This window comes from Lathyrus oleraceus, chromosome 2 (assembly GCF_024323335.1).
Source record: "Lathyrus oleraceus cultivar Zhongwan6 chromosome 2, CAAS_Psat_ZW6_1.0, whole genome shotgun sequence".
Classification (NCBI taxonomy): Eukaryota; Viridiplantae; Streptophyta; class Magnoliopsida; order Fabales; family Fabaceae; genus Lathyrus; species Lathyrus oleraceus.
The window spans coordinates 342276838-342293423 of NC_066580.1; the positions used below are offsets into that span (position 1 = coordinate 342276838).

Consider the following 16586-nt stretch of genomic DNA (forward strand, 5'->3'; position numbering starts at 1 on the left):
ACATACAGAAAATGTAATAGGGCAAACCTTAGTTACACGGATTGATTGAAATGTGAAGTGGAGTAGGGTTTGCGATCTTCCAAATAGGGATAGAGTGTTAGTGAGAGAGATGAAAATGAGAGAGTGTGGAGAGTGCTCTGTTAAAATTTTCCTCAGCAGAGTTGAAAAACAGAAAAGTTGTGTTTGGGGCAAAATGAGTGCCCTGCTGAGATTTTAATAAGTTCTGTCATGTAGCGCTCGCTGCTGCTTCGCCTAGCGAGCAGCTAGCGAATCCGCTCGCTACTGACTCGCCTAGCGAGCAGCAAGCGAGCATGACAGCAATTGCCTTTTCAAAGGAAGCAGTTCAGGTTCATTCAGCAAGGTGTTAGCACTTCGAATCCCATCACAACACACAGAAAAAGCAGTAAATACTTACAATGTTGGGGTGCCTCCCAACAAGCGCTTGTTTAACGTCGGCTAAGCTCGACGGTGTGATGCTCACAGAGGAGCATCCAACGGAATTGCACAGCTCTCGCGATCCACATGACCGCCGAGATAAACTTTCAATCGTTGGCCATTCACGGTCCAACTATCTTTCTTGTCCATGTCTTCAATGACAATAGCCCCGTACTCCTTCACCTCTTTCACCCGAAATGGCCCGGACCATTTTGATTTCAACTTCCCGGGAAACAATTTCAACCTTGAGTTGAACAATAGGACCAACTGTCCGGGCATAAATTCTTTGCTTCGGAGCTTCTTGTCATGGTACTTTTTTGCCTTTTCTTTGTACAACCAACTTGAGTGATATGCGGCATTGCGCATCTCTTCCAACTCAAGTAGTTGCACCTTCCTTTTGTCACCGGCCAACTCATTTTCAAAATTTAAATACTTCAGGGCCCACAAGGCCTTGTGCTCCAATTCAACCGGCAAATGGCAAGTTTTACCAAACACCAATTGAAAGGGAGTTAGGCCAATTGGAGCTTTAAAGGCAGTACGGTATGCCCATAACGCCTCATCCAATTTTTAGGACCACTCCTTTTTTGAATTAGACACAGTTTTTTCGAGAATTCTCTTAATCTCTCGATTAGAGACCTCCGCTTGCCCATTAGCCTGCGGGTGATACGTAGTTGTCCCCCTATGTGATACACCGTACTGTTTTAAAATGTTTTCCAACGGTGCATTACAAAAGTGTGACCCTCTGTCACTTATCAACACTCGGGGGGTTCCGAAACGGGAAAATATGTTTTTCTTCAAAAAATTTATCACCGTTTTCGCGTCCGCCCGAGGTGAGGCAATCGCCTCAACCCACTTAGAGACATAATCGACTGCGACAAGCATATACTCGTTCCCATAAGAGGGTGGGAATGGTCCTACAAAATCGATGCCCCAACAATCAAATACTTTGACTTCTTGTATATTTTGGAGAGGCATCTCATCTCTCTTACCTATCCCACCGCTTCTCTGGCAACTATCACAACATTGCGCATGAGTGTGTGCGTCTTTGAAAATGGTGGGCCAATAAAATCCCGATTGGAGGATTTTAGTGGCCGTTCTCACCCCATTATAGTGGCCTCCGTAAGGCGAGTTGTGACAATGCCAAAGGATGCTCTGCGCTTCATCGCTAGTAACGCATCTCCTTAATAGGTTATCACTACCCAACTTAAACAAGTACGGGTCATCCCAAACATAATACTTGGCATCCGAAAGAAACTTCCTTTTTTGGTTCGAAGTTAGGTCGGGAGGCACAAAACCACTAGCCTTGTGGTTCGCAAAGTCTGCAAACCACGGCCTAACTTGAACTTTAAACAGTTTTTCATCAGGAAATTCTTCCCGGATTTCCTTCTCAGACGCTGTAACCTCCACATTCACTAAGCGGGATAAATGATCCGCCACCAAATTTTCCGACCCCTTCTTGTCTTTGATTTCCACATCAAATTCTTGTAACAAGAGGATCCAACGGATGAGCCTTTGCTTCGAATCCGGTTTGGTTAGCAGATATTTAATCGCCGCGTGGTCGGTATACACTACGACTTTAGACCCTATAAGATAAGACCTAAACTTTTCTAGCGCATACACTATTGCAAGTAGTTCTTTTTCCGTAGTGGCATAGTTTATTTGAGCCTCGTTAAGAACCTTACTTGCATAATGTATCGCATGAAATTTTTTATCTTTTCTTTGACCAAGTACCGCTCCAACTGCGTAGTCGCTCGCATCACACATTAGTTCAAAATTTTCATTCCAATTGGGAGCGACTATTATTGGAGCGGTAACCAATTTTTCTTTTAAAGTCTCAAAAGCTTGCAAACAATCATCGGTTAAGAGAAATACCTGGTCCTTAGCAAGCAAATTGCTCAAAGGCTTAGCCACCTTTGAGAAGTCCTTGATAAAGCGCCGATAGAACCCGGCGTGCCCCAAAAAGCTTCGGATGCCCTTCACATTCACCGGAGGAGGTAATTTTTCTATCACTTCAACCTTAGCTCTATCCACTTCAAGCCCCCTTCTAGAGACTTTGTGGCCTAGCACGATCCCCTCGGTCACCATGAAGTGACACTTCTCCCAATTAAGCACCAAATTGGTCTTCACACATCTTTCCAACACCGTTTTCAAGTTTGCCAAGCATAGACTAAAAGACCCACCAAATACCGAGAAGTCATCCATGAAGACTTTCATTGTTTTCTCTATCAGATCGGCAAAAATGGCTTGCACACATCGTTGGAAAGTCGCCGGTGCATTGCACAGCCCAAAGGGCATTTTTCGGTATGCGAACACTCCAAACGGACACGTGAAAGCCGTCTTCTCATGATCGGCCGGGTCAACCGCAATTTGGTTGTACCCGGAGTAGCCGTCCAAAAAACAATAGTATTGTTGGCCCGAGAGTCTTTCGAGCATTTGATCCATGAATGGGAGTGGAAAATGGTCCTTTCGAGTCGCGGTATTCAACCGCCTATAATCAATACACATTCTCCACCCCGTTGCAACTTTAGTAGGGATCAATTCATCCTTGTCATTTCGGATTACGGTAATTCCACCCTTCTTCGGAACCACGTGCACAGGACTAACCCACGGACTATCCGAGATCGGGTAAATCATCCCCTCATCCAACAGCTTTACAACTTCCTTTCGAACAACCTCCTTCATGGTAGGATTTAAGCGGCGTTGTGGTTGAGCTACCGGCTTGAAATCCTCTTTCATCAAAATCTTGTGCATACAATAGGAGGGACTAATTCCTTTTAGATCGGAAAGAGTCCAACCCATGGCTTCTTGATTTGTTTTTAGCACGGTGATCAGACGGGCTTCTTCTTCATTTGTCAAAAGGTTGCTTATGATGACCGGCTTTGCCTCGGTCTCATCTAGGAATACATACTTCAAAGTAGAGGGTAGTATTTTCAATTCAATAGGCGCTTTTTCGTCAATAACCTCCTTCTTCAAGTCTTCTTCCTCTACTTCCCACGGTTGTAGGTCATCTAAACTATCAAGTTCCTTTAAGCATTCCTCAAGAGCTAGCTCTTCTTCAACAGTGAAACCCTCCAATGAGTCGTCAAGAGCTAACTCCATAGGAGATATCTCATGAACATGCTTTGAAACTTCCAAAATAGCATCTTCGATCACATCGATGCGAAAGCTATCATTTCTATCTTTTGAGTGCTGCATTGCTTCGAATAGATCGAATGTTACTTCCTCATTTTGGACTCTCACCTTCATTAAACCGTCATCAACATCTATCATCATTCGCGCGGTCTTCATGAATGGTCGGCAACGGCGCCATTTTGTTGATTGTAATTTTAAGTGTTGGGTTTTTGTTATCGTATCCACATGGATTGTAAGATATCACCGCCGTTCGATGGTTGTATTAATTCTAGTTTTAGGTAACAATAGGGTTTTGGTTGTTGTCACGTTATCTTGCATAAAAAATGTAATAAAATGCGGTAAAAGTTATGGTTTGAATATTGGAGAAATATTGCCAAAGTTAGGGTTCAACGATCACTTTGCATGTATTTGTTCGGTCAACAATCTTATAAACTCCTTTAGATGATAAATTATTTCACAAAGTCCTCCCAATGTGTTTCTCTCGAACACACATTGTGAGTTTTCCATTTTGATCGATTGTTTATCTCTAACACAACCTATCAAAATGACAACTTTTTGGTTCAACCTTATGGTGAACAAAATCATTCATTACTATCTCTAGCTAACAAACAAGATTGGATGAAAACCTAGGTTAAGAGTTGGTAAACATCTCTCGATCATAAACCAACACAAAGAGTTTTGAATAAGAACAAAGTTTTCATCATATATTCACCATTAAAGAGTTTACACATGAATATCCTTACATTTACACACAAAGCTAATGATCATCTACATCTAACCTTGACAAATGGAGGACTTAGCTACTCATTTTCATGGTAGCTTGCTCGGCAAGTTTCAGAAGAAGGTTGATCAACATCCGAGTCGAATAATCGAGATTGGATGGGAATCCACCTTCTTTTTGTAAAAGATGGTTAAGAGATGAAGAGAAATGAAATTTAGGGCACAAAAGCTTCTAAGAACAATGCTGTAAAAATATCTAGAAAAAGTACAAAGTATGGAAAAATTAGGTATGACTCCAAAAAGTGGCACTTGCTACTTATAGAGCTGTACTGGTCTGTCATGCTCGCTAGGCGAGCAGAATGGCTCGCCTAGCGAGGGTCTAATTGAGGCACATGAGGCACCTGCGCCCAGAGAAACAGCCTATCTCAGACTGTCATGTTCGCCTAGCGAACAAAACCTTCGCCTAGCGAAGGGCACGCTTCAACCCTCGCTCCAGCGAGGTTGAGAGGTTTGGCTACTGGAATCCTCGTTGGGATCTCGCTGATGGCTCGCCTAGCGAGTGAGTGCTGGTTGCGCTTTTCACCAAGTCTGGACGCGTTCGCTGGAACGTTCGTTGGAAGCTCGCCTAGCGAGTCCTTCGCTACAGCTCTCGCCTAGCGAGCAAGCTGATGAATGCATCTTCTCTTTGGTTCCTTTGCCAACTTTCTTGTGTCTTCATTTTCAATTATTTCATGCCTTCTTCCTGCACAATAACACACAAACCAAAGGTACCAAGATCGTTTATCAATGTATTGCATTTCATCTAAAACAAAGGTGGTTTTGACAATTTAGCAAGGAAATGGAGTGAAAGATACCCATATTTGATAGCTCAAATAAGCACTTTTGGGTATCTAACACAAGTTCAAGGTGATTGAACATTACATTGTATTTGTAGTGATAGGAATGGAAACTGGAGGTTTCTATCTAGGAGTTCCTAGGTACAGATTGCATTGGGTAGGGATTAAGTGATGAGTTGTAAACGGGGGAGTTTAACTCTGAATTAATACTGTTAATAGTGGATCTTCTTCCTGACTTGGTAGCCCCCAGATGTAGGTCATGTTGGACCGAATTGGGTAAACAATTCTCTGTGTTTGTTTTCCTTCTGCAAGTTATATTCCTGTATGCCATTACTCAGGTTGTATTGTAGTCTGCTAACCAAGATCATAACAGACCTGGTACATATCCCTCTGGGTGAATGTCAATCAGAATGTTTTAACATTCATCACTGACCGCATATACTGAACCTTAGGCATGGTGATCTCAGTTCAGTATTTATGTAAGTCTGATCCATAAAAGGATAACAGACCTTGGCAAAGGATCGTAGTGAAATTGTCACACTGGATGTCTTGACAGTTCTTCCAGTAAGCTGATACTGAAGTAGAGACTGGTTGGTCTTTTACAGTACAACAAAATTCAGCACAGTCTGTTTTCAGGAACATAACAGACGTAGTATATGGTCCTGGACTTGGATGTCAAACTGAAGGTTGTGACATTCATTCCTGACAGCATATGCTAAATCGTTGGATGGTTAGTTTTTCTGTTTCAGGATTTTTCTCAGGCTATTCCCCAGGAATCCAACTGCTGATCTAAAATCCAGGAAACTAACCACTAAGCTACAATTAATGAACCTAGCAAATAGACAGTTTGTTAGCTCCTTAATAAGTGGAAATTAGTTTAACTTGTTTCAACCTTTAATTTAGGAAATACAAGTACATGGCCAACAAACTGGAAAAATGTAACAGATGATGTCCAAATCAGGATTGAGACATCGTGCTGATAACTGTGTAGGAAAACAACAGAAGGGAGTGTTATGATGCACAGAACTAGGTGTTCCTTCATTCTAGGGTGACATCGAATGAGATGTCGTGACATCTGTGAGCGTGTGCATATGAGTACAGAGTGTAACAACTGTCTTGCTGTGTTAGGTACAATGTTAGATCAGATGTCATGACTTGGAGCAGAACATCTGAAATCTGACTACACCAGAATTTCAGGCATCAATTGGATTGGCAGCACCATGTGCCGTAGCCAATCCAATTGGCAGCACCATGTGCCGTAGCCAATCCAATTGGCGCCCCCTCCTAAAAATTAAGGATAAACGTCAATTGGTCTGGCGCCCATGCCTTAAGTATTTTTTTTTTGAAATTGGGGTAGATTGAGATTTTTTTTTAATTGAATTATTTTAGAATTTTTTTTAAAATATGGGATATTTTAGTAAAAAATTTATATTTAGGCCCCATTCGAATATTTTTCTACCCTTGTGTGGAAATTTAATTTGTATCCCAGTTAATTCAATCACTCAATCAATAAGAAGATGGATGAAGATATACATAGATTTTTCTCCTTGCCTAAAGTGAAATCAAAATCAAAATTAGAAAAACAATTAAGTAACTGATGAAACCCTAAAGCCAACTTCGGGTTGAAATAACTTATAGGCCCATTCGAATATTTTCCTCCAATTTAGGGTTTGAAACAAATATATTTGACTTAATTTACCAATAATTATTTTTTATATTTTTATTAAAATATGAAGAAAAAAAAATTATTTATAAAATAATGTACAAAAATATAAAATTAATTTTTAGTTTTAATCTTATTTCTTAGCTTAGTGGAGGGAAATGAATTTTCTAAGGTTCAAAAGAGATCATTATTTATGTTCAAAGCTTAGTTTAATAAAATTTGAATTTATACACTTTTTATTATTAATAAATAATTAAATTGTTTAACTAATATTTAAGTTCAAATGTAATCGTTATCACCTAAACAATTAATATAATTAATATACATTTTTAAGCATTAGGTTTATTACAATATAATAGTAATAGTCACAATCCTTTTAAAATGAAATCATTCTCCTGATAAGAGGGTGTTTGTTTTAAGTCTAAGAACTATATCTTTGAAAATAAATGACTATGAATTAATTAAAACCGTGTTTGTTAAAAATTTAGAAAAATTTATTTATAGGATAAAATCAAAGTAGATATATAAAATTTGTTAGATAAAAATAATGGGTGTGGAACTTGGCCTTTAAAAAAGGCTAAATTATTTTGCTAAAGTTAAAAAGTAAAATTATTAAAAGTTATGTAAAATATTTCATGGATAAAATAAAAGTATATATGCATAGTTTGTTGAGATATTTATTGTAGGTCAAAAATAGTTTGGTAAAAGGAAAACTAAGAAATATTGAGTGACTCGTGTACATTACAAATAAATATAAATTATTATTTTTAAATTAAAAATAACATGTTTTTTTTTCTAAAAGTGAGCTGAAATAAAATTATAAATTTCATTAAATTTAAAATTAAAAAAATAAGCAAAATATTAATTAGATAAGATGAAAGTAAATATTAGTTTGTTGAGATATTTTAGAAAATAAAAATAAAATCAACATTATCTTCATTACTTAAACTAATTGATTTGATTTACACCATGATTTAAGTCGATCTATTATTAATCATTAATTATTTTTATATCAACCAAGATATTATATCTTGTGTTATATCTCTATATAAATCAAGATTCTTTTAGTTTGAAGTTGTAGAATTTTATAAACAAAGAAACTTTCTTCTCTTTTCAAATTCGACTTGCAATGTCTCGAAACAATGTGTTTGAAAATTCACCAGAACTCTTGCCCTCACCTTATGATGAAATTGGTATGTAGTGTTTAGTCACTTTGCTTTTCTATGTTTAATTCATTATTGTGATTTGTTTAATAAAATTATTTATGTTTTCACACAGATCATTATTTATGTACAAAAATAATAAAACAATGAATATTTTTATATTGTTGTAAAAAGATTGAACAGTAATTAAAAACTACTTTTCTAAATGATGTTAAGTCTTGTTTGTTATAAAAAAATTAAAAATAAGTTTTTAAAAGATTTCAAATTTTGTTATTTATAATTTTTTTTAAGTATGAAATAGAAAGTTTGTTACAATTAATATCTTTTGAGATAACTTATTAGTTAGATACTAAAATTAAAAACGAGTAAAATAAAACAAAATAAATAAGATTGAATATTTAAAATTGTGTTATTAATGATATATCTCCCTAAAATCAAGACTTCACATTTACAGTATCCAAGACAAACCCTTGTTCTTCCTTAACAACATCCATGTCCGACAACACCAAACCTTCTTCCTCAACAACACCCAACACTAACCCTTCGAACACACAACCTCGTAAAAGACTTATCATCAAGCTCAGTTATCCTCCTGGTTCAAGAAAACGCGATTCAGATTCTTGTGCCACAGATGAAAACAAGAGAAGGAAGATTCAAGATTCTGTAAAACCAACCATATCCTGTTATTGGGTTGATTCAAATTATCAAACCAAATCAACAGCTTTGTCTCAACCAAAGAATAATGGCAATGTTGTTGAAAACAAGAAGATCATCAAGAACCAAGTTTCCAACACAATACCTTTGTCTCAACCAAAGGATAATGACAATGTTTTTGAAGACAAGAAGATGATCAAGAACCAACTTTCCAAACCAACACCTTTGTCTCAACCAAAGGATAACATGAAGGATTCTGTGACAAGAGGTGAAGAATGTGGGTTGAAGAAAGCGATGGAGTGTGTTAAGAGGAGGCAATGTTGGTTGATATTGAAGAGGATGTTGGTAGACAGAGATGGTTGGGATTTGAAAGATCCTCCAAAAATAGCAAAGCCTAATAAGTGTAAGATAAAGGCAATAGGTTTGAAGGAAATAGAGAGAAAAATGAGGTTGTATGCAACAGAGGATGAGTTTGCTAGCGACATGAGGCTTGTGTTCTCTAATGCAATGGTAACGTATCCTCCAAGGAATCATATTTACCAAATTGCAAAAAGTTTAGTGACACTTTTGAACACAAATGGAAGTCATTGAAGAATATGTGGGAACTTGAGGATACAAAAAGAAGCAACACTCACAAGAGATACTAAAGAGTGCAACATGTTGTGTTCTTATAGAAACTGTTCTCAAGTTATAAACTGTTAGCACCAATGTGTTTTCAAATCTGTCAAGTTATTGTCAATGAATATGTAGTATATATGGTCAATTAGTCTTTTATGTAAATTCTACATAACCTTACAGTGAAATCAAGATACTTTATTCATTGTTTAGAAAGTGTATCATTGATGTAATTGCTAAATGAGGAACATTAATATAACTCAGTCCCATTAGTCTTACACAATTTCAATATTGGTTACACATCTTTTTATAATCTCAAACTAGTATTGAAAGCCTTAACATGTTTTATTAAAACAGAAATTTCCTTGCAAGAGAATTATTTTCTTCCTTTTTTTTTCTTTTATGATTGTGACAAGTATCAAAGGGATCCTTCTCTTAATAGTTTCCATCAGAATAAAATTTAAATAATTAATGTATTTAAAGCTAATTTTAAAGTAAATACTTCAATTTTAAAAAATATTATTGAAGTAGTTATCAGAGGGAAAGAGCCAAGCTAGTAGCTACTTAAAATAGTCCCTAGTCACATTTCAAAAAATTAGGTTATACCTAAATTTAATTTAAGTTTACTTATAAAATCAAACTAATCACAAATTAATAAATTTAATGAAAATCAAATAATCAACAAAAAAAAAATATTACAAATTGATGTTTGGTTTCCCTAGTCTCAAACTTTTAGATGTTTGTGAAATCAAATAAACAACAACAAAAATTGCATAAAAATGATTAATTATAAGTTTAATGAAACTACAAATTAATAAAAGGATTTGTTTCAATTTATTAACATGTCATATTATATTTATTCACCTTAAAAAAATTAACTCTAAAATGATGTGGAGAACAAAAATTAAATTAAAACTTTATTTTGAAAAAATTAAATAGAGAAGTTAAAACGTATATATTTTAAATAATAGAAATTGCATTTAAGCTATAATGTAATCGTGTATATAAATATTTTACAAGTCATAATTTAGACAACCACAATATTTCTTGTCCACCTAAAGATATCCTATTCCATTTATATGTAGTCTTATTTCCAACATTTTTTACTTTTTTATATACATTTAAAGATTATATAAAAATGGTAAATGTATATAGTAGTAATTTGAAAAGAGATTTACATTTAGAGACAAACTTTTTATCAAATAAGTGCTTATATTTAAAACAGAAAGAAAGAGAAAGAGATATGTTTGGTGTCACAGTTGGTTTTGTCAAAATTATGAGAACACGTGCTAGTTTTATAAAACATACAACTTTTGTAAAATTAACTACTCATCAAAATTAAGTTAAATTTATAGAGAATCCACCGAACTTTTTTATAAGCAACGCTGTATTAAAAGAGAAGCACAAATGGTACTTCAACCTATCATTAATATCAAATATGTAATTCTTTGTATTTGTAAATGCTAGTTTGAATGTAGTCAAATAGAGTTTCTAATAGTTGGATATGATGGATTTGACATTGAGATAATTACATGAACTAGGTGTTATTTGGTTATTTAGAGAAGTAAGCAATCTCAGAGAGGTATCCAATTGTTGTAAGGGTGAAGAAAAGTTGAATAAATTTTTTAGTTGAAAGCAAAGAGAAATTCTGCAAAATTTGATTCATCTTCTTCCCTTTTTTTTCTAAAATCCTAATTTCTCTTTTGTTCCTCAATTCACTTTCACATATTTCTTTTCTTCTCAAATCATTGTGCACGTGAATCATCATGCAACCAAGGAGTGGCTGAATCACTCGAGTGAAGAGTGGGGAACAAGAATCGTGAATCAATCAAGGAAAGTGATTAAATCTCATTTTGTAAAGAGGGATTTCCAACATCTTATATCTAGAACACTAATTGCGATTCTTGAGAAGTATATAACATTGACTTCTCATTCGAACGAGCATTTTCTAGCAAATCTTCCAATCTTGAATGGTAAGAATTAATGATAATTGATGCAAGCAGATGAAGGTTGTCTTCTGCTATCAAGACATATGGGATCTTATGAAGAATAAAGTATCACCAATTAGCGAAGAAGAAACAGATGAACAAAAGGTTGCACATAAAGATTTGACGAAGAAAGATTATAAAGTTCTCTTTATAATTTATCAATGCGTTTATCCAGACAACTTTGAGAAAGTTGGTGATCCATAATCATCGAAGGAAACATGGGATATCGTGGATAAATCTTTTAGAGGTGTTGAGAAGGTTAAAAAGGCGAGGCTACAGACTAACAAAAGAACGTATGAGTTGCTTCATATGGAAGGAACTGAAAGTGTGGCTTATTTTTTCACTAGGGTTACGAAATTGGTGAATCAAATAAAGATGTGTGGAGAAGTGTTGACATTAAGATCAGTTGCTGCAAAGATCTTGAGGTCATTGGCTCCAAAATTCGACCATGTGATAGTAGCCATAAAAGAGTCGAAATATTTGTTAACCGTGACAAAAGAAAAGCTTCAAAGGACACTTGAACCTCATGAACGAATAATGGTTGAAAGACCAGCAAGCAAGTCGAAAGGTGATGTTGCTCTACATGCACAATCAACAAAAGATAAGAAAGCCAAAGGAAGTTGGAATGGTGACAAAGGTAGAGGTGGTTACAACAACTTAAATGGCAGAAGTCATCAAAAAGAACGAAATTCGTCAAACTAGAGAAGACCCTCAAACCAAGGCAACCACATAGGTGGTGTTGCAGGTAGAGGAAAAGATGGTGGAAGGAAACCTGACAAGATCCACATTCAGCATTTCAATTTCGAGAAGTATGGTTACTACACTAGTGTTTATCCTGAAAACAAAATAAATAATCAGGAAAATGATGCAAGGATTGTAAGACACGAAGAAGAAGAGATGTTGCTAACGGTCACAATAAAAGAGGATGAAATATGTAAGGACCAATGGTACTTGGATTCAGGTTGCTCATCAAATATGATTGAAAGGAAAGATTGGGTTGTCAATATAAGCCCCTCAATGAAGAACAAGGTGAGATTCACAAATGACAATACCCTAGTCGTTGAAGGTGGTCAGAAAAATAGCAAGTGTACTATTTTTCCTTTGTAGTAATAATGAGGAAAGTTCCCTGAATGTTGATCTCAAGGATTGTTTGAAAATATTGAGTTCCAATTGTTGTTCAATTAAATAAAAACTAAGGTTGGGTATTTTTGGTGCGAATATATAAAAATAATTGCAATTAAAATAAATAGTGCAGAGAATGGATTTGAAAGATACGAGAGTAATATGTTAGGGAATGTGTGTGATTTTTCCCTATAACAACTCTGAGTCACTATTTCAATAATAAATATCAATTAATTAGTACCAATTCTTAAGGATGTTTTCTCCTAATGCCTTAGTGAGAAAATCTTTAATCATTCATACCTAATCTCTATGTCCATAGAAATTAACCGGTGAAATTAAGTATTATTATTTCAAGAACAATTTGATTTCTACAGGGTATCCCTAGTCCTAGGTAATATCTATTATAGAATAATATCATGAAAGCATTATCAAAGGTGATCCAACCTAATTAATAATCATATAACAATCTCAATTATTCTGAAAGAGAAAGTGTTAATGACATCACGAGAATAAGTTAATTACGAAAAACAATATTGTTATTGCAAATATAAACTCAAAGTCATTACAGATTCAAGTTAGGGACACCCCCTAGTATTGGGGGATTTAGCTACTCATAGTATTCAAGCAAATCAAAATATAAAATGTAGACATTACAAGTATTCATATGAAACTTGACCTTCAGTTGCTTCCGCTCATGAAAATCTCGTCTCCCCCAAAACCTTGATTTCGCCAATTCTGAATCATGTGATTTTTCCTCTTAAAAAAAGTGTCCTTTCTTGTCTGAAAAACTCCCCTTTAATAGAAAAGTATTCCTCTCTCCTCAAACAGATCCACAAAAGTCAATAACATCAGCTTTCCATTTGACCAAAATGCCCTTCATTTAAGATTGACAAAAGAAAAGACAAAATGGGTTTTTTTGCACGCATGCCTGCTACGGCCCGTAGTCGGTGTTATAGGTGGCCGTAGCAGGCTACTGTCTCTGATGATCATGTCCATGCCTCTCTACTACGGCCCGTAGCAGGTGCTACGGCTAATAGCAGGTGCTACGGGCGGCCGTAACAGGACACTGTTTCTATAATATCTGGCCTTTGTTCCAAACCTTCCATTACGGTGCGTAGCAGGTGCTACGGGTGGCCTTAGTGGGCCTCTGTTTTGGATGGACTTTTGATCTATTTAGACCTCTCTTCTACGGCCTATAGCAGGTGTTACAGGTGGTCGTAGCAGGCCTACTGAAGCGTGGGAAACTTCTCTAATTCTTTGCGATTCTCCTTAGCTTCTACATCCGATTGTACTTGAATATCTATTTGAACCTGAAAGAAACTAATAACACATAACCCAAGCATAAAATGAGGAAAATGGAAACAAACTTAATAAACACGGTGAAAAGATTAAATGATGCTAACGGTAAAAGAAGGTGTAAAAACCACTTAATCTGTATACAAAATACAACTAACTCGCCTACTTTCACCTGTTAACATGATTATAATTATAGCATAAATGGTGACTGATCACAACCCCAAACTTAGCTTGTCTCTTGTCCTCAAGCAACTTTAAGGACAAAGAACTCATGTCACTCCCAATTGAAAGAACACCTTTCATATGCCACCATACCTCTAAGATCTTTCATGACCCTCATTTGTTGATGGCTTTGGTTTTTGCTAGATTACCGAGGTCAATTAATTGACCACATCTTCACTTGAAAGTACTTCTTCACCTGTCAGCTCAATTCACACTCACCAAATATCTTAGGTGTTAATGTGTTCTACACTCAAACTTCATAGTACACAATACCATACCATAGGCTTGAATAAATTCTCTTTTAAATCAAGGTGCACGACACCCACACTATTTCAGGTCTTTATGATTGTAATTGGGCTATGGTTAAAGTGGTATGATTTTGGAAAAGTAGGCTAAGGTTCAGAGTCAATAAAATCGTTATCTTCACTATGTTTATTCTGATGGATTAGTGCTGGAACTATTTCTTGCAATCGTCCTTTAGGATTTGTCTTTATTTCAATATCCGTTGACTTCTCCTTCTTTCAAGTGCCCTGATGATTATTTTTCTATGGTTCTTTGATTTTTCAAATTTTCATCTTTTCTTTTTCTTCTCTTATTTTTTTTCAATCATCGGGTGCCTTCATTTGTACTGAAGCTTCACAGCTACCCCAAACTTAAAGGTTGTTATTCCAATAGCAACCTCAAACTTAGAATGAACATGGATATGATAACTCACAAAAATACCATGAACATGGCGGGGGAATGTTTGAGCCATGGGTTAATATTATGTGGATTTTCAAACAAACAAATGGTTAAAGGCTCAAATGGGGTTAACAATGGATAATAATAAAAGGATGGCTAGAAAGGCTCAGGGGTAGAAAAATGTGCCTTAGTGTATGTAATCATGCACCCGAAATCAGAAAAGAACGTACACAAGTTCTGAATGATAAAAACATACTTGAGTGCTCCCTTATGATGTACATTGTGTTTGGGGTAGAGCTGACAACCTCCACAGTACCTCTTGCTCGATGTGGATTCTCAATGAGTTTTAATAAACATACTCAACTTTTAATGCAACTCAATCAAACCAATCATATCATTTAGAAGTATATAAAAAATATTTTGGCGAGTTAACTTGCATAGAGGACACACATTCCTTCAGTTTGGTTACTTTTCACACAACCACTAAAGCTACAATTACCATATTACTAGATGGAAGTAAACAATCATAAAATGAACCACTTAAAGCAAACAAAACAAAAAAATTAATATAAAACTGAAACTAAAACTAAAATTTACGAATACTTTCCTTGGGTTGCCTCCCAAGCAGCGCTCTTTTATTGTCATTAGCTTGATGCCTTATTCCCTCTGTTATGGGGGGTACTTCAGCTTCCGCACCTTGTTGCACTTCTTTTCCATAACTAAGAAATCGTCTTTTTCAGAGGTATGGATTCCTTTGTGCCACAAGTCCTTTCCAACTTCCACATCCTTACCTCAATATTGCTTTCTCTTCTTTATCATGGCTTTTGGAATGGAAATAGGAGTTTTTTCACTCGGGGTTGCTCATGGAGGTGAAAGCAGTTGAGATGGCCTTCTTGAGTCTTTTTTCTGATGTTGGCATGTCACTTTGGCCTTTCACATCTGTCCTGATCATGCCTACTTCATAGTGATTTTGTTTTTCCACCTATAGCTTCAAAATTTCAAGAACATTCAAGGTTATTTCATCATCATAAACTTTTAAAGTTAGTGTATTGTGGTCTATGTCGAAATCGCATCGACTTGTCCGCATGAATGGTCGACCAATAATGATTGGTGTCACTTCATCCTCAGGTATGTCTATGATCACAAAACCAACGGGAAAACTAAATTTCTCTATTGTCACCAATATGTCTTCCGCTATCCCATATGCATTCTTTATGGAGTGATATGCAAACTTCATATTTGTTCTTGTATCACATACATTTCCAAGACCAAGCCTTTGGTAGATTGACAATGGCATTAGACTCACACTGGCTCTAGAATCAATTAGTACCTTCTTGAAAGATATGTCTTTTATAGTGCATAGGATTGTGACCTCTCCAGGATCCTTCTGCTTGCTTGGGATTCTCCTACTTGGTGATATTTCACTACGCTTTTCATTAAAGGCTACCAACCCATCTTCTATTGGTCTCTTTTCAGTGATTACCTCTTTCATGAATATTTTGTACATGGGAATTTACTCGAGTGCTTCAAAGAAAGGCATATTGCTATCTATCTTTTTGAACACTGTGATGAATTTCTCAAGGTTTGTCTCTCTTGGATCCTTCTTTGTCACTCTCTAAGGGTAGGGTAACTTAATCACAAGTTTAGCCTCTTTTTTATTTTTCTCTTCAATTGGATTTACTAGTGGTATCACTTCTTCTTTTTCTTTCTTATTTTCCCTCACTTCCATAACTACCTCCATGACATGGTCATCCTTTGTTGCCCTCTCTTCTTCATCTTTAAAACCTTTCTGACTTCTTGTCGTGACAACATTAACATTCTCATGACTTCTAGGATTTTGTACTGTTTCACTTGGGAGGGAACCTTGTGCTCGAGAACCTGTTATTTGTTGTGCTATCTGACCCATCTGAACTTCAATATGTTTGATAGAAGCGACAATGTTCCTCTGATTATTTCTTGTTTCTTCTTGGAATTCATAATTTTAAGCTGACATCTTTTCAAACGCAAGTTCCCAATTGGCCTTTTTGGGTGCTTGTTGCTGATATTACTGTGGTTGGTT

General features: G+C 35.9%; 2 protein-coding genes across 2 annotated transcripts; one reads left to right on the forward strand and one right to left on the reverse strand.

Moving 5' to 3' along the window:
• The first annotated feature begins 8441 nt into the window (after positions 1–8441).
• Positions 8442–9194, forward strand: LOC127123163 (transcription factor GTE12-like). The gene has a single exon (XM_051053411.1). The coding sequence runs from the start codon at positions 8442–8444 to the stop codon at positions 9192–9194; it is 753 nt and encodes a 250-aa protein (XP_050909368.1).
• Positions 9195–15509: 6315 nt separating this feature from the next.
• LOC127123164 (uncharacterized) lies at positions 15510–16019 on the reverse strand. Its single transcript, XM_051053412.1, has one exon. The coding sequence runs from the start codon at positions 16017–16019 to the stop codon at positions 15510–15512; it is 510 nt and encodes a 169-aa protein (XP_050909369.1).
• Positions 16020–16586: the final 567 nt, after the last annotated feature.

What these genes read in the sequence shown, in the direction of transcription:
- LOC127123163 (XM_051053411.1), top strand. Translation starts at nt 8,442, where the DNA reads ATGTCCGACAACACCAAACCTTCTTCCTCAACAACACCCAACACTAAC.
- LOC127123164 (XM_051053412.1), bottom strand. Translation starts at nt 16,019, where the DNA reads ATGAAAGAGGTAATCACTGAAAAGAGACCAATAGAAGATGGGTTGGTA.